The sequence below is a fragment of the Martes martes genome (assembly GCF_963455335.1).
Source record: "Martes martes genome assembly, chromosome: 18".
Taxonomy (NCBI): Eukaryota; Metazoa; Chordata; class Mammalia; order Carnivora; family Mustelidae; genus Martes; species Martes martes.
The window spans coordinates 9,827,826-9,852,050 of record NC_137906.1 but is presented as its reverse complement, the minus strand read 5'-3'; the positions used below and the strand labels follow the sequence as shown (position 1 = coordinate 9,852,050).

Genomic DNA, 24,225 nt, shown 5'->3' with positions numbered 1-24,225 from the left:
GGTTCCCACTCGGCCTTTCGCTGTCTATTTACCACAGACTCTAAGCAAGTCCAGAACAGACCAAGGATAGAGACCAAACCTGGAAATCCATTTTAAAAAATGTTCCAATTTGCCCCTTCTTTGTTCATGAATACTTACGGGGTTGATTGAGGAATCTGGGTTGATTTGCAACATGTAAATGTTGTCCGTAGAATATTGGAAGAGTCCGTAATACGGATTCAACATTTCATGGCACAGTAAGTAAAGCCACTCCCTAGGAACAAGAACAGGGAAAGGCATTTTATAGGTGCGAGAACGTCCAGTCTTCGGTCTTACCAGAAGGACGGGTTCCCTATGCCCTGGAAGGCCCCACTGGTGGGGGATACCCTACTCTGAGAGAAGGGACCCAGCACAGACTGGGAAGGAACAACTTGCTTCTGGCCGAATGAGAGATGATGGCTTTTCTGGCCCTGACCCCGCACAGGTCGGAAGCTGAGGATGACCCGCGTTGGATCCGAGTCAGGACCGCCTCCCCAGGGCAGTCCTCTCAACACCTACCTGGTCAGCTTTCCTGCACCTCAGCTAAGATTCTCTCTGCTACTGTGCAGAGACACACATCTCGGGTGATGGTGCTCATGCTGTGGTAGTAACAGACAAAAGTACCGTAAGAAGGACCGGGTTCCTAGTTTTAGTTAAAAAAGAGTGCGCACGCGCGCACATACACACAAAACAGGAAAGCTGTCTACACAGAGCGAGGAGAAAGAGGAGTACGATTTACACTGACAGGCTGGCCGTAGTTAACTTGAGAAGTAACATTCTGGGGCATTTGCAGTCTTCTTTTGCTTCTTTCTACAAAGTTCTTCAATTTCCAACTTTAACATGTTATCAACACTTAAGCGAGGAGAAGATATTTCACAGTCTGGGGAGATGGATTAAGAAGGACTTTTGCCCTTCGTAATCTTCTGTCTTGCTGAATTCTTATCTTTTGCTATAAACATTTATTTTACTTTTTTGAGAGAGCATGTGCACTCATGAGCGGGGAAGGGACAGAGGGAGAGAGAGAATCCTAAGCAGGCTCCACGCCCAGCATGGAGCCTGACACAGGGCTTGATCTCCAGACCCTGAGATCATGACCTGAGCCAAGATCAAGAGTCAGACGTTTAGCCGACTGAGCCACCCAGGCACCCCAACATTTACTGCTTTTATAATTTAAAAAATAAGCTTAATACTCAATGAGATTAATTCTACGAGTTCTAAAATCTGGGATATTTAAGAATAAATTACTTGCAGAATTCCTATATATTCCAATCATTTCATTAGAAAAAAGCCCCAAATCAGAAACAAACAAAACAAGCACTCTCAGTAGAATCCGGAGGAATCTGGGGAAAATACGGGGAAAACCGTACCCAAGCACCTGTGCCACTTCTTACAAAGACCCTTTTCTTCTTTATTCAAAACTCCTCTCAAATGAATAAATTTCATTAAGATAAACAGACCCAAGTTTTATTCTGGAATTTCTTACTCTGTCAAATAGAAAAGGCAGAGAATTGAGAAAGATTATGAAAGGATAAGCACACGTGCAAATTCTTCAAGAAAACTGGGAGAGTACACAAAAAAGAATCAGACCCCAACAAAATTACGTATCAAACTCAAAAGAACAGAAAGGAAGTGCTAGAAGCAGTGAGACTCCAAATGTTACAAAATTCTTTACTAGAAAGGCAGAATTCTCCAACTACAAGACCTGGATTCATCCCCAAGTTTCAGAGTTTGGGTTTGAGAAGAGTCATTTTCCAAAGCCAAGGACCCGCAACTGTCTAGACAGGAAGTGATTAAAATACAAGCAAACATTCTGACCGAGTCACGCACGGAGGTAGGGAGGCGTATTAGGTATGTTAAGGAAGTGGTAAGCAGAGAGCTAACGAACTATACAGGCAAAATGGTTTCTTAACAGTACAGGAAATGGTTCAGAACCACACACTGGGGAAGTTAAGTGTAGACTGATTCTCATCAACCAGATAATGAATGCAGGCACACAAATGTGGGATTTAAATCTCTCTAAAGCTCTCTGAGATAGATCTGATCCCCTACAGACATGAGGAAGGATCTGAGGGGTGAAATAATGCAAGACCCAACTAGAGGCAGGAAAGCCAGGGCTCACAGCTCTTCCCACTGGAGCACCGTGTCAACCAAGGGGGGCTCTCCGTGTGGGAGACTTGATAAAAACTGGATACGCGGAAGGAAGAGGACTCCTAGCACACAAAACCAAGCTATTCACATGTGTGCCTGGGAATATGTAGTACCAGCCACGCAAAGGAACGACGACGGTAGGTTGGAACAGTTCAGGACCCTGAATTTCTGAGACTATAAAGGAAATAAGAGAAAATGCAAGTAGTCTGATTTAAATTGTTGGGGCAGATATGAACGTGTCACTAGGAAGATTCTCCGCTATGGAGGAGGACAGAAAGCCTAATCCTCTTAGCTGGAGACAGAATTTGTGTTATCAAGGGCAAACAGAAGTTACACTGCCAAAAGAAAGATGGTTTCTAGAATCAAGATCAAGTTCAAGAAGAACCTTGGGATGGTCTTGAAAGGAAAAATGTTTCCCCTGGAGAGCTGGTGCCAATGTGAGCTCATGCCAGGCGAATGCATGCCTTTCTGCGGCCTTTCTCCCAGTCGGACTTGGCAAGAGGATGGGAGGAGGGAGAGACAGGCAGTGGGGAAGAAGGTGGAGGGCTGATTCCATCCAGGGCCAAAGGGCAGATCGTTGACTCCTTGCTTTTCAATGTCTTTTCTTTTGGCTCCTGAAAAAAAAAATCCCAGCTCTACCCAGAAACCAAATGAAGCCACTTATAATGCGGATCAGAACATAATTTCTCTTGGGGTAGCTGCTGTAGGGCTGAGAATCTGCCCTAAGCGGGGAGCACGTGACGTCCTGTCCCGACTTCCCAAGACACATCTTCACAGGAGCATGACCTCTTTGGTAGCCTCTACCAGAGCTGGGGTTTTCGAATTACTTGTGTAATTCTTTCATTAATGTCTGTACCTCATGAGATTGAGAACGCCTTTAGATGGGGACTTGGGAGGGGTGTAGCCCTAGCGCCTAGTACGGGGTAGAGTCTCGACATTAATGGGTAACGGGTAAACACAGTCCTCACAAGAGCACGCATTATAGGGGTGTTCTTGAAGAGTCAGTCCTGTGAGGACTCCGTCACAGATGGCAGATTAGAAGTGAATTTTCTCATTTTATATTTTGTTACCCTGGAATCCATAAATGAGTATGTTACGATACCATAAAAAAATAAAAACGTGCCAGACAGTGCCGCTGGGGACAACAGTACAGAGGTTCCTCCAAAAATTAAAGATAGGAACACCGTGTGATCTAGTAATTCCACCACTGGGTATTTACCCAAAGAAAATGAAGACACTAATTCAAAGTCTTACGCGCTCCTCTGCTTATTTACAATAGCCAAGATATAGGAGCAACCTCAGTGCCCGCGGGCAGACGAACGGGGAACGCTGTGATGTACGTACACGAGGGGATGTGAATCCGAAAAAAGGATGGGATCTCGCGACCACACGGACGGACCCAGAGGGTCTGATGCTGAGTGAACTCAGTCAGACAGACACAAATACCTTGTGATTTCACTTACATGTGGAATCCAAAAAATACAGCAAAGGAACAAAGCAGAATCAGACCCGTAAAGACGGGGAACGGATGCATGGTTACCGGAGATGAGGGGCCAGGGGTGGGGCACAAAATGGGTGAAAGGGGTGGGAGGCGAGGGAATGAGGCCATCACGGGGAGGAGAGGCGCAGCCTCGGGTCACAGTCAGGAGCGTGGGGAGCGCTCGCCGTACAGTGACAGGTGGCGGCCACACTTGTGAGCAGAGCCCAAGTGTTCACGGAACACCGAGCCGCACGCCGGAAACGAAGGTCACGTTGTGTGTCAAGTTTACGGCAATAGAATGTTCGACTCAGAGATGAGCAGGTAAAAATAACTAGACCATTCCGAGCCACCACTTCTGCCCGCGTGAGGAGAGTCCAGCGCGGAGTGAGGGGCCCGTCAGCAAGAGCGGAGCAAGGAAAGGGAGGAGAGGAAACCGCGAGCAGGAAAAAGCCGCGGCTCCGGCGGACCCGTCGAGAACTGAACAGCCCCCGAGCACACAGGCCGCACAGGCCGGGGGACACGGGGATCTCGGGGCTGGGGAAGGACTCTGATGGGGGGGGGGTGTTACCCTGTGAGCAGACCCCAGAGAACGGAGGGAACAAGCTATGTGACACCTCAGGACACTCTAGGCAAAGGCCTGAGGCAGGCCATGGAGAGAGCACAGCGGCCGGAGGGGGGAGGCCGTGGGGCAGGCCTGGGGGCACCTGGGGGGGTTGGCTGGGAGCCTGGGGCCAGGGGAGGACTGGCAGAGCCTCCAGAAGGCTGGCGTGGCCTGTGCAGGAGGGTGAGACGCAGGGCGCAAGGGGAGCAGCCACCACGCGTTCAGGAGTGAGGACAGGAGCCCGAGCGGGGAGCCGGGGAGCCAGAGGGGCCACGGGTGGTCTGGGCTGGGTTCTTTGCCGAGGACTGACTATAGGTGGGTGGGCTCTGGGAGGTGACCAGGGAGTGGCTGGGGGCAGGCTGGGCACCAAGGAAGGAGAAACAAGAAGCTAGTATGAGGGGCCATCAGAGATCGGGGACCACTAGGCTCAGGAGCCTTTACAAATCCCTAAGAAGAGCCCAAGGCAAACAGGTGCGGTGCTGAGGGGACTGAGCAGTGGGGTACGGGCGCAGAGACAGAACCCGGGGCACACTCGGGCGACCCCAGGACCAAGCCGGGGGCTGCCCATGCTCCAGGGTGAGGACCGACAGGGGACTGCCAGGAGGCAAATGGAGAGAGAGGGAGAGACGGAGAGAGAGAGAGAGAGAGAGGTGTCCCAGAACCCAGTGGAAAAAGAGCTTTGAGGACAGGGAGTGACCGACACCACCAGGTGCTGCTGACAGACCAGGGGAGGTGAAGGCCGTGGAGGCATCGCGGGGTCTTGCGGAGATGCAGGCCAGGGGAGACCCTGACACAAGGGGCTTCAGAGGGCAGAAGGGTGTGCCGGGGAGGGAGGGTGGGGGTGTGGAGAGGAAGCGAGAGATGTGGAGGCGGCGCCGGGAACGGGCACCACCCTTGCGAGGGGCTCTGCTCCAAGAATAGAGAAGGGGTCAGTGACCGACGGAGGAGCAGTTGCTCCTGGAAGTCCTTGTTTTTCTTTCTTCTTTGCTCTGTTGGCCTTTAGTGCCTCCTTAAAGCACGGACAGGAAGGGGATACAGTGTCCGGCAAAGGTCTGGTGTCCCCAAGGTGGGGAGAGGCCAGCGGTGTGGATGGCATCGTCCTCCGGCCACCCACCCCCCGGCTCAGCAGAGGCTCGGCAGCCCCAGGACGGGATTGTTCAGAGTCAAGGTTTTGCCGGACGAGTGCAACAAACGGAAGAGGAGAAGGGAGTGATGACGGTGGATGACGTGGCAGCAGGAGGTAAGGACGGGAAGGGGGGAGAAAAACAGAAAAAAGCAGTACACTCTGGATGATGGGCGGTCCTGGATGGGCCTAAATTACTTCTGGTGAAGGAGGGACTAAAATCAGATTGTCATCAGTGACAATGGGTGCTGAAAGATAGGACAGCGATGCCTTCAAAGCTCTGAATGAAAATTATTTTCTTGGGGAAGCCTGGAGGCTCAGTCAGTTAAGCCTCTGCCTTTGGCTCAGGTTATGATCCCAGGGTCCTGGGATCGAGTCCCGCATCGGGCTCCCTGCTCAGTGGGGAGCCTGCTTTTTCCCTCTATCCCCACCTGCTGCTCCCACAACTTGTGCTCTGTGTCAAATAAAATCTTTTTTTTTTAAAAAAGGAAGAAAACACATTATTTTGAGTTACAAAGACAATGAGAAGATCTCCAAATGACGACAGCACAAACCAGGAAGTGAGTGTTAAACTGGGCCTTCAGCACCGGCATTACCCAGCCCGTCTGCATCTGGGACCACACGTCGCGAATGTCTGAACTCGGCCAGTTTAGTGACATAAAATTACCCAGCAGGAGAGAGAGTTAAAAGCGCAAAAAAGGCAGTTGTCTCAAAGGTGTAAAGACGTAGGATGGGAAATAGCAGCTTTTCATTCTTCTATTTTTAAGATCACTGGCACGAATGGTTCTGACCATCGCATCACCCTGCAGAGTTCCTCTGACACCAGTGCCCCACAGCCCTCTCCTGGGAAAAGCAAGCCTAACTGCCTCGCTCCCGGACTGGTTTCAAAAGCATGTCCCTCGTGTTTCAGGTTTGGAAGCTCCCGGATGACGTAGGGGTGGGGAGGGGGGGCTGAAAAGCTGAAATCTCTCTTTCCAAGAAGTAAATTCAGGGCAAAGGAGATGTGCGTTCTGGTGGCTGTGACACAGCCTCGATCCCAGGAGCGCTGAAGGCCACGCAGGGGTCCTGACTGCCCTAGGACAAGTGCCCCTGAAAAACCTCCCGTCCCGGGGGCGCTGAGCCCCGCGCAGGGGCAAGCGGGGCCGCCCCAGCTCCTCACCTCGCCACTCCGCCATAATCCAGTCCTTCCTCTCCCCGGAACTTCACCATCAGCCGCTTCTTCAGATCCTTTGGCCGCATCTTCATGATCTGGCGGTAAGACTCCTGCTAGGCAAAATGACAGTGTCAGAGAGAAGAACAGGTGGTATTTACAGTTACAGAAGGTGACAGGTTGTCGGTGACAGAGCCCCAGTCAGGGTGCACATGCATTTAAATCCAAGTCTGAGCTGGTTTCCATTCAGAGTGTTGATTTGGTGTCTCTGGTGTCCCATGTGCAGTGGCTCCTGTCGCCTGATCTCCCTGAGTCTCCCTCAGGAACAAGCCAGCCTGCGCCTGGTGACACCACACCAGAAGGACACACACACCCCCATTTTCAGCACAACTACTGAAGGCTTAAGAGCAAACATACATCCTCACTAGAGCCCACGTTCTCCAAATTAATTTTAACGTGGCCCTACTAAGAACAACTTACATATTTTTGAGAAAGATTTGATTTATTCATTTGACACAGAGAGAGAGAGAGAGAGAGCACAAGTAGGGAGAGCAGCAGAGGGAGAAGCTGACTCCCCGCAGAGCAGGGAGCCCAACGCAGGACTCAATCCCAGGACCCTGGCATCATGACCTGAGCCGAAGGCAGACACTTAACCAACTGAGCCACCCAGGTGCCCCAACTTATGTATTTTAACCAAAATGAAGACGTCCCTAGAAAATCTGAACAGTAAATGAATTCTGAGCCTGTTTTTATATGTGAGGTGAAGAATCACAGGATTTCCAGAGTCAAAAAAAAAAAAAAAAAGGTTTAAGTAAGACATGCACAGTAGCTTACCCAAAACACAGAGAACAGGTGGCCAGGCCAGCCTTCCCCCAGATTCAGTATTTTGGGTGGAACTAGCTAAATGTAGATATTTTCAATGATAAGGCACTTGAGAATCTTTTCATGCTTTAAATTTAATGTAATTCAAGCTTCAACATCCCAAGAGGGAAAGAGGATGCTGAGTGGACGTGCGCTGGCAGCAACATGTCAGTAACTCGGCGCTTTTCTCTCCCCGGCAACCATTTACGACGGCTCAATGGCCATTCTGGCCGATCCGTCCATTCGCCCACCACTGGCTGTGATGGGCGTCGAGCCTGGCCCCGGGCACTTCCTCAGTGCCCATCACCCCGAAGACGCCACTGGGCTCCCTACGGCCCCGGACCTCGCCCTCTGTGCCCCCCCCCCCCCCCCCCCCCCCGCCCAGCCGCTGCAGCCCGGAGGGCGGATCGGAGTTCAGCTCTTATCCACTTTCCTCTGATCGCTTCTGCCTGTGATTCCCCTGGCTGGCAGGCTAGGGCCCGCACATCGCTGAGAGTTGACCTTCCGATCACCTTCCTTGAGAAAAGGGTCCCGTCTGCAAGAGGGTCCCGCCTGTTCAGTGGCCTTGACCTCCCCCCCAGAGAGCTGCATGAAGGACAGAACCCTTTTCAGGAACCACCTCATCGTCCCGTTTCCAGAAAACATGTTAAAAATATGGTGGCCACCTGGCCACTAAGCTTCTCTGGGGAGGCGAAGCCATTGGGTGAAACTCCGCGCAAGGCAGCAGAAGGGATGACTGGTTCTGAAGAAACCGTGCCGACTGCGGGAATATGTCACCAGCGCAGAGCACGTGAGAGCACTGACTGTAATACTTAGCACTGGTTTCCACATAAACCTCTTTATTTTCACTTCAGAAGCTCTTGAGCTATTTAACTCTTACCAAAGGAGAAAACAGTCTGTGTCTCTGTGGCCACTGGCCCTGAAAAAGCCCTGCAATTCGCTGAGTAACAAAATCGGGACCTGAAGGGGTGCCTGTGGGGGGCTCAGCGGGGGAAGCGTCTGCCTTCAGCTCGGGTCATGATCCCAGGGTCCTGGGATCGAGCCCCACGTGGGGCTCCCTGCTCAGCGGAGAGCCCGCTTCCCTCTCTCTTCCCTACTTCTGCTCTATCTCTGTCTCTCTCTCTCTCAAATAAATAAAATCTTAAAAAAAAAAAATCAAGACCTGAAACACCAAAGAGAAAGAAGAACTCACTGTCTGTTTACAGGGTCGAACAGTCTATGCCTCACTGCCGGCCGCACTGAATCCCATACCTCAAATATTTCTTCTCTGGATACTTCGATGCGGCAGTGACCCGCCTGGGGTTGCTGCAGTGAAAGCTCGTGTCTGAGGACCTTCAGCTTCTGGACTAAATCTCTTTCGTATCTCTGGGCGGGAAGCTCCTCGTCTTCCACGGAGCCCTCGCTAGGCAATGGCAGCGGCTGGCTGGGCTCCTTTAGCTGGCACTGGTGACTTGAGAAGAACAAAGCATCAATGTCACTCCACAAGTGGAGGCCAAGGGAGCCGTAAGCAATGCCCCCCGCACCGAGCAACCGGGAGTCATTACACAGAACTTCGAGAAAAAATGTTCTCTCTGCTAACATAACCATGTGATTTCTAAGCCCACTCGTAAAATTCCAGTAAAATCAAGGACTAGGACTAGGAGAGGGATGGGGTGGCATTTGTCTTGTCCAGGTTTTGCCCCCAAGGGCGGCTGTCAACGAGAAGAGCTACACGGGCTCGTAAACGTTCCGGAGGACACGACAAACCCGGGACCCTGAACATGGGATCCAAGGTAACTCCCAGTTCCAAGCTGTCCGGGAAGGACGGGCACGGGAAGAGGCTCCGACGAGGAGCATTTCAGGCTGCAGCAGCCCTTCCAGGTGGTGACGAGTGAGCACTAAGGAGAAGCTTCCTTTCGCTGTCCCTCGTTCGAAGGGCCACGCACACCCTCGGAGAGCCGCGAGTGGAAGCTTCGAGAACGGAGCTGTACTGAGTACAGACTGCCCTCTCGGTGAGTTTTATTGAGGCTGCCGGCAAGGAAAGGTGGCCACAATACAGCTCGCAGCTCACCTGAGAGTCTGAATCATGCGCTTGTCTACAACCATTTATTGTATTTTACTTACGCTTACTCTCCACTAACATCGCAGTAGGTAAGAGAATTGGTAGTAGAAAACATTAAATTATAAATGTAAGAAGTCAACAAAGATTTTATGAAAAGTCTTACTTCATGATGTGATGTAATCTTGGGTCTGTAAACTGGGTTGTTCGGTTATTATGATCTACAAAATATATTCTCCCCGAAACCGTACTTCGGACTTCCCAACCTGGTGGCAGTGGTCCAAGTTCATCACAATTCACACTGTTAAGGTCTCTACCAAAATGGAAGATAACAGAGAGGTTTGTCCATCTGTGTGTGGAGGCGGAAGACCGAAACTTGAGCGAGAGGTGCCACAGGAGACCCCGATCGACACGGCCGTGGCTCCGTCCCACTAAAAGGGGCAGTCATGTTGCTACTTACGCCAAACTCCCACCGAGTCCAGGCCTGTGTGCTGCCAGTGGCAGCGACACCCGAGACACAAAAACGGAGCCCTCAGAGCCTGTAGCCGTGATGGGGAACCTGGTCCACCCGGGGAACAGCATTTCTTACACTTAAGAGGGCCAAGTAGCAGGAAGTAGCTGACTGCTGGCAGAAAACTCTCTGAATTTACAAGCTAAATTAAACGCTCCAAGGTCACAGAGGTGTCTCCACTGAAGAGCTCCCAGAAGCCCAAGTTTAAAGCTCAAGGGGACATATTAACATGCCTTCGAAATCTCTCAGTTCTAAGCAGGTGTGCCCGGAAGCGGCATTCTCAGGCTTTAAAGTGGGCTCTGTTCTGCAAGACTTTCTGATCCTAGCCCCGTGGTGAGTGACTGCAATACAGTCCAGCCACGGTGGGGCACAACATCACTGACCAGGTCGCTTGTCTAATTAGTACAGTGGCTCCTAAAGGGACACCGCATTCATTTGCAGGTAATATATCCATTCTAATTATAGATCCTGAATCTTAAATTCAACAGAGACTCAGAAAGTCAGCAACAGGAAACTTGTTCTCAGAAGAAACGAATGATGAATCAAAAGGAAACGAGCATTACTAAAAATGTTATTAGGTAGTAATGCTATTCTCAAACAAAACAAAACAAATTTCGAAAAGGAAAGCAAAACAAAGGAAAAAAAAAAAAAGAAACTTAACTCCATTATGGGATGGGGGAAGGGTGGGGGTCTCTCTGACCTGGGCTCGGATGTATGGCCTTGTAGAAGGAATTCGTATAGAAAAGCTTCATCTCCCCCAGGAATGGTCCCCAAGGGACTGAGGCAATAGGGACAGTAAAGTAGAAGAGAGAAAGGGTAATAGAGTCTTTGTATTTCCTCTGTAACGTTTTCTTATGGAAAATTTTCACCCCATACAACAGTAGAGAGAGACCATTAACGAATAACCCACTCCGACCATTACCAACTCATCATCCACCTGTTTCAAACACGCCGCTACTCGCTAACCCCCACCCCGCCCCAGCCCCAATTATTTGAAGCAAACCCCGGACATCCTATCTTTCATCCGTTGCTTATTCTTCGTTGAAAATGACAGCAACACGCCTTGAAGGGCTCATTGGATTTTCAAGCAAGAGCACATTTGATCTCATCTAGGGGCGAGGGTCTTTCCAGTTACGTGATCTGATTTCAAGATCTTGCTCTCTCAGGGACCCACTTGTGTGACAAGAGCAGCGACCCGGTTACCCAGAGGAGTCTGAAGGGGGCAACAGAGCTGGGACTCCACCCCAGAGCACCTGCGTCCAAACCCTGTGAGTCCTCCTCTCAGCGCTGCCACACTTCTTCCAGCCCAAGGGGTGCTATCATCCAGCAGAGGGCCGGTGGGGAGACGGGGGGAGTCCCCCCGAAACTACTGGAGAAAGGGCTCTGACCGTGCCCATTCTAGAAAACCCACCTTGGTATCCTGGGGTCGTGCCACGTGCTGACTCCAGTCTGTGTGTGCAAAAAGTAAACTTGGCCCTGCACCGTTGTTCTTTGTTCTGCACGAGAAACCAGAGGAGGCAGTTAGGGTCAATTCCAAGGACAGTAGTCAAAGCATCTTCATGGCACAGAGCCTAAGCCTCCTCTTGGTTTTCTTCTGAATCACAGAGACACAGGGCAGCGGTGAGCTTCCGCCAGCCCTGCTCGTGTCACAAGCCCTGCGTGTACTGTCTGGGCGGCTCACCCCACTCCCACCTGCCGAAGCGGTGCTCCCCTTCCCCGGCCGCAGCCCACGAAGCACAGGACACATAGCCACCTTGGCATTGCCCTCCGCCTGAGCCCAGTCACCTCCGGCCACTCTCACGTCTGCTACTATCTGCACGTCTCCATTACATTCCTCCTTCCCTGGGTTCTCCGCTCTGGGGCGGTCAGATGCGCCCTTTCCCTCATACCCAGCGCAGGCCTTCCCACACTCACGCCACTGTGTGCTACACGTACCCATCCAGCCCACGCATCATCTTGCGTTTTTTGTGGGGTTTTTTTTGGTCTTCATTTGCCTAAAATGTTCACACGATTGCTAAACTGGGAGAGTAGAGCAGTTGCTGACACATTCACGATTTATCACCACCTTTTTTACTTGTCTTTATTCTGACACAGCCGTCGTATGGCCCGGCTCTGCCAGCATGGGCAGTGAGGGCACGGACTAGAGTCACAACAAAAGGAGCCACGGCAGCTACTAAGGGGGATGGCGGGGCGGATTCTCTCACCATAGCCTTCGGGCAGTTCTGGTGACTGGTGGCCGTGGGGTCGGTTCTGAGGCGTCTGGAGAGACCCCCGGACCTCGGGATTTCGGAGTCGCTGCGCCTGGAGTCTCTGATCTTGACTCGGGGACTCCACGAACCTGCAGTCCCCTCCCCCCGCAGCAGCAGCGGTGCTGTCTGTGTAAGGGGCCGGCTCCTCCATGAAGCAGCTGAGTGGCCTCCCGGGCCCCGAGTCTTCATACACGGTTCTGGAAAGGAGAGCGGCACAGCGCGCATGGGGCCCCCGGCCCGAGACAAGCGCCTAAAAACTGACCGTGGAGCCCCCACACCTGTTACTGGGCTTTCCCTCCACAGAGAGACCCCCCAGCACCCAGCTGTAGGGAATTCGTTCTGTCCTGTTGAAACAGACAGACTTCGGGCGCCTGGGTGGCTCTGTGGGTTGGAGCCTCTGCCTTTGGCTCAGGTCATGGTCCCAGGGTCCTGGGATCGAGCCCCGCATCGGGCTCTCTGCTCAGCGGGGAGCCTCCTTCCCCCCAACACCGTGCCTGCCTCTCTGCCTACTTGTGGTCTCTGTCAAATAAATAAATAAAATCTTTTAAATAAATAAATAGACAGACAGACTTCTTCGTGAGCCATAAGCAGCCAAGGGAGCCCCGTGGGAAGCACGACCGAGGCCACGTGCAGGATGTGGGCGCCGGGAGAGCTGAAGGACTGAGAAACCCAACTTTGCGCTCTAAGGAGCTCGTGGAATGAGATTTCATTTTTCTGGCTTTAAAATCAAATCCAAATACCCCATTTCCCTCGTGACTTTACTGTATAATAGAACTCGCGGTTATGTAAAGCACTGCACTGACTTAAAGTACTCTCGAGCATACGTCTCTACCTCCTAAACAACTCTGAAGACAATTCACCTTAATAGGCTATTCCCCTCACAAGTAGTTTTTAGAAGCATCTTACACTGAAAACTTTCAAACATGCACAAATTGAGAGACTGCCTCCACAGCCCACCCCCGCCAGCCCCCCGAACTCATCATCCAGCTGCGACAACGGCCAGCTCCCAGCTACTCCTCTACTCTCTCCTGTCCGCTAGATATCCTGAAACTAATCCCAGCGTGTTTCCGTTTCATCCTTAAATATTTCAGCATATAATCTCGAGAAGATAAGGACTTCTTCCAAGATCACAAATGAATAAAAGGGCATTGATTTTTTTTAATATCATCAAACACCAGTGTCCAAATTTCTCCAGTCAGTGGGCTCATTAATCAGGATCTAACAGAGGTCCCGCCACTGCATTTAGTAGTTAGGGCTCTTAAATCTCTTTTGTTATTAATTTGTAGATTCTCTTCCTCTTGTGATACAGCTGTCCAAGACGGAGTGGTCCCCCACACTCTACAGAGCGCCCCCTCTGGACGCTGCTCAGTGTCTTCCCGCAGGGCGGGGCGGCTCATTCCTCTGACTGGATTTCCAAGAGCTGCGTTAATGTCAGATTACCTCTCTTTTCGTGGTATTTTAGCAACTATTAATGATTGCTGCCCAGCTCCGTGAAGGCACTGGGCATCACAAAATTGTGACAGTGACCAAAGAGTTTTTAAAGTTCTGTTGTTGTTTTTTTTTCAAGTGTTTCACAGCTTTTTTTTGCTCAGTGTCATGTTGAGAATTTTTAATATATTTGATGTGTTCCCATCTGTTGTAGTTATATTTCTTACTGATGCTCAAACTCCCATCTTCGACCAGTGAAAACCTCTTTGAATTGGGTCCCGAGGAATCATGCGGGCACGGCCCCACTCATCTGTACGGCTTCCTTTATAAACAGGGAAACCAGACCCGGTCTGTAACCCAAAGTCCTTTCCTGCGTGCCATGCATTCAGCACCCAGGTGTGAAGGCTACTTTCAGGGACCGAGAGAGCCCAGGGCAGCAGAGATGTGAGCGGGCACGGCCACGGGGATACGTACCCTTCGTTCTCTAACAGTCCCCTGCAGTCCACCACAGAGCCTCCGGTGCCTATCCTGTCTCGTGTCTGTAAACTGACTAAAACAGAAAAGAACGTGTTGCGTTAGAAACCAGCGGCATTTCATACAACTGTCACACAGTGAGCCACTGCGAATGTGTAACTTCCGTACGCTATTACTAAACAAAGCGAGGCACGTGTACACACAGAAACGTATCTACTGCCAGGCTCTCCAGTATGAAGCACTGACTCCGCGAGCTGCTTGGAACAGTCCTGGGAAATGCGGAGAAGGGGGTGCTGCGTTTTCACCCGCCCCATAAAAGATAACAGATTCACAATAGTCGCTTCCTCTAAGTTACCTCATTTTTAAGGAAGATCTTTAATGAGGACAGAGAGCGCTTCCAGTATCTGCGAAGTCTAGGTGAATTTAAATTATTTATCCTCTATCCCTACTGTGAACAACAAAGACACGTATAACGTTGCTTCTAGGTATTCGTTTTTCCCCCTGGCACACCACTCCACGGAGAAAAAGAAATCACAAACGGAAAAGCATTAAGTGAGAACTTTCTCATTATGACAGTTTTCAGGATGCGTAACCCACTGTTCATTTATTTTGAGTCAAGTCTCTTCAAAGACAGCGCCCGAAAGATTTGGGGTCCTAACTCACTCGGCTATGCTGCTGAACTGCTGGTTCTCCAACTCCTTGCAATGCATACAGTCCACGTGGGAATTACCCTAAAACGCTAATAAAATGAGGTAGATAACAGAACAAGCCACGTGACAGGGAAAGCGCTTCCAACGGGACACCTCTCGTCAACACTTGTAACTTTAGCATATCTCATTTTTCTCCCTCCTCCATACTTCAGTCCTAACTCTATAAAATCCCTATTACGTGGACGTCTTCCGAAGTCATCCTTGCTTTGTACACACACACAGTAGGTCTTCCTGAATTAACCAGTTCTCGGCCCTCGCATGTGTGGCCACCTTTCTTATCATGTGCCCTTGGAAGAGACATTGACAAATTAATCGTCCATGAATGAGGTGCTTCAAATGATATTTGAAATTCTAACCTGATATCTTTTTGGAGCCTAGTCATGGTACTCAACTTGGGATGACGGGATGAAGGGAATTAGATAAAATAAGAAAACCACACAAGATGAACGTTTCTCGTGCTGAAAAGATGGCCCCGGATGTGGCCTGTCCTTTGACATCTGTCACCACTGTCAGTGCCTGCGTGTGCTTTCTCGGTGAGGAAGCGCCGAATGTGAAAGTCTGTAAAAGCATCTCTTTATACAGATGAGAAAGTTCTTACCCACTATTTGGCCACGAACTGCATCAGTATCTGAGGGATTTAGTTTGCATAGATCCAAACGCTGGTCTGCAAACAAACAATTCAAAACTTAACCCAGGGAAATGTTAACTAGGGAGGAAGGCAGGAATTGTGTATTTCAGTATTCAAAAGAAAAAAAAAAAAAAGATGCCTCATAAGCCTTCTTCGGTTGTATGGAGAGGCAGAAAAGCATTTGGTTCTTACATCCGGTATCTTTTAATCGGCTGATGGCGTTGGAGAGCAGCCGCACGCAGCCCAGAAAGCCAGCCCCCTGCTTCTTGTGGATTTTCTTGTGGTTCCACACGCTGATGGTTATAGAATCCGTTTTCCCGACATACCTGAAAACGTGCAAACTCCTGTTTAATTGTCTTTCTGAGTTAGGATAGCCCACTGAGATCTCATCTGATTGACTTGTTCATACAAGAGTCCCTTTAACACGATGAGGGCCCTCTGGTCCACATCTAACGGGCACTCAATAAATATGTATCGACTCACTTCAATGGTCTGGGAAGAGGCCTCCAGCCAGTTACAGAAGAAGCAAATGGACATAACTACATCGTGACGATAATCTGAGGACTGAGATCGCTATATTTGCACAGCTCCGAAGGACAACCGCAGGATTCATAAATTCCCACCAATAAGGCTTCACTGCAGAATACCAGTTTGCACCAAGGGGCCTTAGAGACCCAAAGATCCACCCGAGGCACACTACAGAGCCCTAACGCAGATATTACACCCCAGCTACTGCCTGTGCAAATCAACCACAGAGGGCAGCTTTCAGGACAAGGAGTGACCACCACTCTCCAAGTCACTTGGGATTCTTGAGTGTAAGTGCAATGAGTCTTGGAATCCAGTTACTAAACATCCCACCCAAACTCCGTGCAACCCGTATCATACAAAACTAAGAATCACTCCACATTCCTTTGATGAAATATTCTCAGCAGGGACATGACAACAGAGGTGGATATAAAACAGTGGTTTTCAAAGTGCAGTCCATCTTAGGAACGAAGGTAAGAAATTCTCTGATGGTTGCATAGGCTGAGAGACATTCAACCATACCAAACGATATTTTCTCTTGTAGAAAATCTACTTGTACTAAGAAGTGGGATTTTAAAAGATGGAAATATACATAACATGTTTGCATAATAAATATGTGTAATAATGCATTTTTTAAAAGACTTTATTTGTAAATAATCTCTACACCCAGCGTGGGGCTCGAACTCACAATCCCGAGTTCCATGCTCTACCGACTGAGCCAGTCAGATGCCCCCAAAGTAATGCATTAATTAATTAATAATGTCTGCCTTCAGCTCAGGTCATGATCCCAGGGTCCAGGAATCAAGTCTCGCACCAGGCTCCCTGCTCAGAGGGAGACTGCATCTCCCTCTACCCCTCTCCCCTGCTCATGATCTCTCTCATTCTCTTTCAAATAAATAAATAAAATCTTAAGGGAAAAAAAAATAAAGTAAAGCTCTACACCCAGGTTTAGAGTTTCACTGGAAAAGATAAAAAACAAAAAAGAACAGCATACAGAGGACCTGAACTATGGCCCCATTTTTCCTGTTAGCATGGCCAGGAGACAGAAAAGTTTGAAAACCACAGTTATGGAAGCAAACCATAAAAATCCATGAACATGTCAAACACAAGAACTTCCAGGTATATGGATTCTAAAATTAGGCAGTATGTATCCACTTGGCCATCCACTTTCGTTATCAGTAAGAAATTCGTAAATCATTTTTATCTTTATTATTAAATGCTTCTCTTAAAAGCTAGATACCTACTTTCCTGGGGCTCCCCAAACGGCTTATACAATATTTGACTCACAGATCGTAGTGCTGGTTCCATTTGGGGTCCAACGTGTTTTTCACAGTGTCCGTTGAGTGGCACTGCCCAGATCCGTCCACCACAATCTTTGCAAAGGGGTCGGGGAGTCCTAGAGGAGAGGGGACAGCCACACCTAGATGAGACTACAGATCCATCCACGGGACACAGAACACGGTCTGACAGGCTACAGAGAGCTTCAAGATCATCTAATTTGATGAAGATTACCCTGCTGCATTTTACTCTCTAATTTAGGGTTAGTTTGATGAACAAAATAAGTTCTTGCTAGTTGGCGTCCTAAGAAAGGCAACTCAGTATGACAGCACTCTCAGATTTTTAGAGGCTAGAAAACGATTAAAAAAAAAAAAAAAAGGTTTAAATTCAAAATTTCATTTCTGATGATCACTAAGCGGGCTAATTAGCTGGAAGAAAAGGGGTCTGTAATTAATTATATTTAAACTCTCTAAAAAATAACCTAGAAATCTTGTTTACTGATCTTTGTCTAGTTTATCTATGGATACAAGTGTTCACCAAGTCTTAATCAGGAAGGTTCCTAAAGGCTGGCGTGTCAATCACACGGATTTACACGATCTGAGAGGTGGCACAGGCTGGGGCTTTAAAGATACACCTGGGGGGCGCCTGGGTGGCTCAGTGGGTTAAGCCTCTGCCTTCAGCTCAGGTCATGATCCCAGGGTCCTGGGATCGAGCCCCGCATCGGGCTCTCTGCTTGGCAGGGAGCCTGCTTCCCCCTCTCTCTCTGCCTGCCTCTCCGCCTACTTGTGACCTCTCTCTGCCAAATAAATAAAATCCTTAAAAAAAAAAAAAAAAGATACACCTGGATGGGGGCCACTACTCCCGGGCTTCCCAGCTACTTAAATAAAACCTGTAAGCCTAAGTTTAAAGTGTGAATAATACCATTTAAGAGTTGAGCAGCACTCTTGTGAGAATCAGAGTGAAAAATTTCATGCTTACAGGCACCTACTCTATTGAATTTTTTTAAGTTAAGGGGTAATTTCTTCCTGCAGAAAAGGATCACCATTCTATCTTTTGCACTTTTACTTTTTTTTAAAAATACTTCCTTTCATCATGAGGCTTTCAAAATGTGATTTAATTTCTAAAATTTGACTAACAATTTGACTCAAACCCAGCTATTTTATAGAACAAATGTCTCGTGTGTATTTGAGCTGAGAACACTTCATCCAGCAGAAAGCAATGTACTGATGGGTGGAAAGACAGAAAACAGGGTGCGGCCGGAACAGGGAATGAGAGAGACCGTTTTTCTGGTATGAGTTATTAACTCCGTGCCTCGCAGCTAAGGAGTCTCTGCATTGTAGTCAACTTGGAAATGAAGTTGGTCAAATGACGGATCTATTCGGCAAAGGGCAGAACTCTTCCGGGGAATAAACCCAGGAGTTTTTTAAAAGTTGACATTGCAAAAACGTGTGAGGAATATTAATATTGTTAAGAGAGCAAAAGCAGGTGTGTACTTACTGAAGAAGTCTTTCTTTGCAAGGTTCTTGGCACATAATACTGAAAACAAACAGAAATCTAGGGTTAGCATTTATGGAGAAGATGTTCACCACCATCAGTTGCTATGGACTGGGTTGTGTTGCCCCAACCCCGAAATGGCCCCCAATTCATGTCAAAGCCCTAAGCCCAATGTGACGGCGTCTGGAAGTGGGACCTTTAGGAGGTGCTCAGGTTTAGATGAGGTCATCAGGGTGGGGCCCTCATGGTGGGATTAGTGCCCCAACAAGAAGAGACCCCAGAGCTTGCTCTCGCTCTCCTCTCCATGAGAGACGCAGCAAGATGGTGGCTGTCTCAATGGCACAAGAGGGCCCTCACCAAGACCCACATCCGCCAGCGCCTTGATTTTAGGCTTTTCCATCCTCTAGAACCAGAAATACACGTCGTTTAAGCCATGTCGTCTATGGTATTTTGTTAGAGCTGCACAAATGACTGAGGCATAAGTCTACATTTGCAGTGGGGAAAAAAAATCTAGAACTTAATCTTTGCCAATGATTATCTTTCAAGTTTAGTACTATGCTAAACAAAAAACCTGACAAGTAACTAGAAAATATTTTCTCCTCCAATTGGAAATCAACTGTAACAAATATAAGATATTTTAATTTAAACTTTAAATGTTAAACATACAGAGATAAATTTATCAATATGCTCTTAGAACTGCACAGAATCACATGAACGCCAATTCAAATTAAGACCTACAATATTGACTTTACAGCTCCTGCTGACAGCAACAAAAGGAACTGCATTTTGGACATCCGGAGAAATAACACAATTTCACAAATGCTAGATAATAGAAAGCAAGGGAGACTGATGGAAAATATGAGACCACCATCAAGTGTTGTGAAACATAAATGAAAAAAATGCGTATTAAGAATTTAGCACAATGGGGCGCCTGGGTGGCTCAGTGGGTTAAAGCCTCTGCCTTTGGCTCAGGTCATGATCCCAGGGTCCTGGGATCGAGCCCCGCGTCGGGCTCTCTGCTCAGCGGGGAGCCTGCGTCCACCTCTCTCTCTCTCTCTGCCTGCCTCTCTGCCTACTTGTGCTCCTGTCTGTCAAATGAATAAATAAAATCTTTAAAAAAAAAAAAAAAAGAAAAAGAATTTAGCACAGGGGCGCATGGGTGGCTCAGTCAGTTAAGCGTCTGACTCTTGGTTTCAGCTCAGGTCATCATCTCAGGGTCCTGAGCTCGAGCCTGGCGAGGGGCTCCAGGCTGAGGGTAGAGATTCTCTCTCTCTTCTCCCTCTGCCCCTTCTACTCTCTCTCTCTCTCAAATAAATAAATAAATCCTAAAAAAATTATGTGCCAACATTGTGCTAAGAGAGAATACAATAAATGCTGTTATCATTATTTTAAATGACAAGGCAGCATCAATTACCGTGAAAAATTTTTGTTGCCAGTTGTTCCATGATTAAAGCTACCACCGTAAGGGAAAACACACCAATGTCACTTTCCCAGCGCTCCACAAATCTTGCCAGTTTTTAAGAATACAGTGCTTTTCTATGAACATATCATTTTTGTGTATATTCATATATATTGTTCCGTCAACTTTTCACTTGGCATACTTCTACATCACAGCCTTATGAGAGAGAATTCATATACTATACAATTCATCTAAAGCATATAATCCAATGGGTTTTTGTATACTCACAGGTGGCACAAGCCCCACAATCGATTTTAGAACATTTTCCTCATCCCCCGGAAGAGACTGCATACCCATTAGCTATGACTCCTCACCCTCCTCCTAGCCGACCTCGAATCTACCGTACGTTTCCGTGGAGTTGCCTTCTGGACAGTTCCCAGAAACAATCACACCGCATGTGGCATTTTGTGACCGGCTTCTTCCACTGCGCGTCTTTTTAAAGTTCACCCATGTTGTAGCGTGAATCAGTACTTCGTTCCCCTCCGTAACTGAGTGATACCCTATTGTACGGACAAACTGCATTTTCTTGATCCATTCATCAGCTCCGAGACATCTGGGTTGTTTCCAATTTCTGGCTATTGGGAGTGATCCCATACAAGCTGTGGTGCGGACCTAGATTTTATTTTTCTTGTCGGGAATCTCTGAGGCATTACGTCTAACATTTTGAGCAAGTGCCCGGCTGTTCCCCATGGCACTGGCACTAGTTCATCGTCCCACCAGCAGCATCTGAGGGCTCTGATTTCTTCACACCCTAATACTTGTTATTGTCTGTCTCTGTGGTTCTTCATCTCTGTGGTTTTAATTTGCACCTCTCTGATGACTCATGACTTGGAGCATCTTTTCTTGTGCTTATTAGCTATTGGTACATCTTCTTTGGAGAAATTTCTATTTGAACTTTTTTGCCCATTTTTTAATGGGGTGATTTGCCTTTTTCTGTCAGAATTCTTTATTCTAAATATATAGATTTCTACAGAGAAGCTAACCTTATCAGATATAGGATTTGCAAATATTCTCCCATTCTGGGGGTTTTCACCTTCTTGGTGGTGTTTTTTAAAGATTCTGTTTATTTATTTGACAGAGAGACCACAAGTAGGCAGAGCAAGAGGCAGAGGGAGAGGGAGAAGCAGGCTCCCCATGGAGCAGGGAGCCTGACATGGGGCTGGATCCCAGGACCCTGAGATCATGACCTGAGCCGAAGGCAGAGGCTTAACCAACTGAGCCACCCAGGTACCCTCCCTAAGTATTTTAATCTTTTGGGGACTATTGCAAATGGAACTGTCTCCTTAATTACATTTTCAGATGATTCTAGTGTACAGAAATACAACTGATATTCGTACATTCAACTTGTATCTTATAACTTTGCTGAACTCATTTATTAGCTCTAATACTCGATTATTTTGAATTTTCTGTATAAAGATCATACCATCTGCAGATACAGTTTTATTTCTTCCTTTCCAATCTGGATGCTTTTTAAAAATTTCTCATGCCTAACTGCCCACTACCTCCAATACGAGACTGGAGAGCAGGGCGGGCATTTATCTTGGTCCTGATCTTAGGGGGAAAGCACTCAGACTTTCAACCACTGAGCATGATGTTAGCTGGGGGGTTTTCGTAGATGCCCTATGTTTGGCTTGGGAAGTTTCCTTCTGTTCCTAGTTTGTTGAGTGTTTTTATCATGAAGTGCCATTAGCTTTTGTCAAATACTTTTTCTGCATCACTAATATGATCATTTAGTGTTTGTCTTGTATCCACTGGTATGATACAGTACATTGATTCTCACATGGTAAACCAACCCTGCATTCGGAGATAAATTCTACTTGGTTACGGCACATAATCCTTTTATGTGCTGCACTCAGTTTGTTAGTAATTTATCAAAATTTTTTGGTCTATATTCATAATGGATATTGGTCTATAGGTTTTTTTAACCAGGGTAATACTGACTTCATAAAATAGGTTGAGAAGTGTTCACTCTTAGTTCTTTTTTTTTTTTTTTTAAAGATTTTATTTATTTATTTGACAGACAGAGATCACAGTAGTCAGAGAGGCAGGCAGAGAGAGAGAATGGAAGCAGGCGCCCTGCTGAGCAGAGAGCCTGATGCGGGGCTCGATCCCAGGACCCTGAGATCATGACCTGAGCCGAAGGCAGAGGCTTAACCCACTGAGCCACCCAGGTGCCCCTCTTAGTTCTTTTTTTAAGTGAAGAAATGGTATTCATTTTTCTATAACATTTAGTAGAATTTGCCAGGAAGCCATATAGGCCTGAGCTTTACCTTGTGGAAAGCGTTTTCAATTACTAATCCAATCTTTTTACGTTTTACATGTCTACTCAGATTTTTCATTTCTTCTCCAATCAGCTTTGGTAGTTTGTGTCTTTCTAGAATTCTGTCAATTTCACTTTGGTTATCAATTTGTTGGCATAGAGGTGTTTACAGTATCCCCTGTAATCCTTTTTATTTCTATATAGTCAATAGTAATATTTTCTCTTCATTATAATCTTTATGCCCTTTCTTCCCAAGGGATGGACACACACACACACACACACACACACACACACACACACTTTGTCTCTCTTTGGTCTCCTTCGTGGCTAGATCATAATTTATTACAACTCCCGCTGTTTTGTTTCTGTAATTACAAAAGTAACACTTACAAAAAATGAAAACTTGGAAACGTGTAAGTAGAAAATTCATGACCCTGAAATCTCATCATTAACTCTCCTTAAGATTCTCCTGACTACTTTCACATGCTTATTATTCCCATTGAACTTTCGAATCATTTTGAGCAAGTTAAAAAAAAAAATTCCTTAATAAATAAATTTGAGGGGACTTATCTCTTTACAATACTGAGTACTCACATTCTTGAATGTAGTACATTGATCCATTTATTAAATTCTTTAATGCTCTTAAGTGAGGTTTTAAAGTATTTCATAAAAGTTTCCCACATTTTTTTTTTATTTTTTTTTTATTTTTTTTTTTTAAAGATTTTATTTATTTATTTGTCAGAGAGAGAGAGAGGGAGAGAGAGCGAACGACGAGCACAGGCAGGCAGAGTGGCAGGCAGAGGCAGAGGGAGAAGCAGGCTTCCTGCTGAGCAAGGAGCCCGATGCGGGACTCGATCCCAGGACGCTGGGATCATGACCTGAGCCGAAGGCAGCTGCTTAACCAACTGAGCCACCCAGGCGTCCCAGTTTCCCACATTTTTAATTGGGTTTATGCTTCAGTGATTTTTGGTAATATTGTGAATGGCAGTGTTCCTGTCACTGCATTTTCTGTTATTTGGATATAGGAAAGCTATTGATTTTCTTGCATTAATTTAAAATCAGCCACCTTTTCCAACTCCCTTCCAATGGATCTGCGGATGTTGTCTCCTTCAACTTCTTTTTTTCTCTCCCACAGTTTCAGTGTCTCAAAGGCTCTCCCCTCGAGCTCAGATGTCCAAAACTAAAGCTGAAATCTTCCCACTCTGCCTAAAAAGCTGGTCCTCTCCCGGGATCCATTACTTCAGACATCAGCAGCTACACCCATCAGTTGCACAAGCCAGAAATCTATGTGTCATGCTTTTACTTCTCCATCTCTCTCGAGTGTCTTGACTTCTCACCATCTCCACCCTTGTTCAAGTCCCCAGCATCAGCCATCACCTAGTAACCCTTTCCAAAATTTAAATCTCCTGCGACTTTCCACACTGGCTTCCCATTGCAAAACTCCAGTCCTGTCCTGCTCTAACCCCGACGATCTACCTCACCTCTTCGGCCTCAAACATTATCCACCAGCTCCCGGGCCTCGTTCTTCTAAGGTGCTGGTGCTGGACTGCGTTTGGCTGGAAGAATTCTGCTCACGTCTCAAAAAAGACGGATCTTTGTTCATATTTACAAAACTAGCGATGGTTTAATGTAAGGCTCATTCCAGTGGAATCTGATTACCTCATAAAGTGGAGAAAGTCTCAATGGCATCAGCAGAGACAACCTTGCCTCCCTTTTGTGTTAAAATCATTTAGGGCCATACTGAATCTGGTTCGGTTAAAGGAATTACGATTTCTCCCACTAGAATAATA

The 24,225-nt window shown here is 47.4% G+C and overlaps 1 protein-coding gene across 2 annotated transcripts in view; it reads right to left on the bottom strand.

The window, feature by feature from the left end:
* Positions 1 to 24,225, bottom strand: part of SMURF1 (SMAD specific E3 ubiquitin protein ligase 1) — a 105,607-nt gene that overhangs the window by 11,550 nt on the left and 69,832 nt on the right. For both annotated transcript variants that reach the window (XM_080829708.1, XM_080829709.1), the window contains exons 2-12: positions 18,720 to 18,758; positions 17,232 to 17,340; positions 15,612 to 15,745; positions 15,390 to 15,455; positions 14,082 to 14,157; positions 12,135 to 12,376; positions 11,342 to 11,426; positions 9,586 to 9,732; positions 8,633 to 8,831; positions 6,530 to 6,633; positions 139 to 253 (exon numbers count right to left, since the gene is read on the bottom strand). In XM_080829708.1, coding sequence (XP_080685834.1) covers positions 139 to 253; positions 6,530 to 6,633; positions 8,633 to 8,831; positions 9,586 to 9,732; positions 11,342 to 11,426; positions 12,135 to 12,376; positions 14,082 to 14,157; positions 15,390 to 15,455; positions 15,612 to 15,745; positions 17,232 to 17,340; positions 18,720 to 18,758 — 1,316 coding nt within the window. The remainder of the gene's footprint in view (positions 1 to 138; positions 254 to 6,529; positions 6,634 to 8,632; positions 8,832 to 9,585; positions 9,733 to 11,341; positions 11,427 to 12,134; positions 12,377 to 14,081; positions 14,158 to 15,389; positions 15,456 to 15,611; positions 15,746 to 17,231; positions 17,341 to 18,719; positions 18,759 to 24,225) is intronic.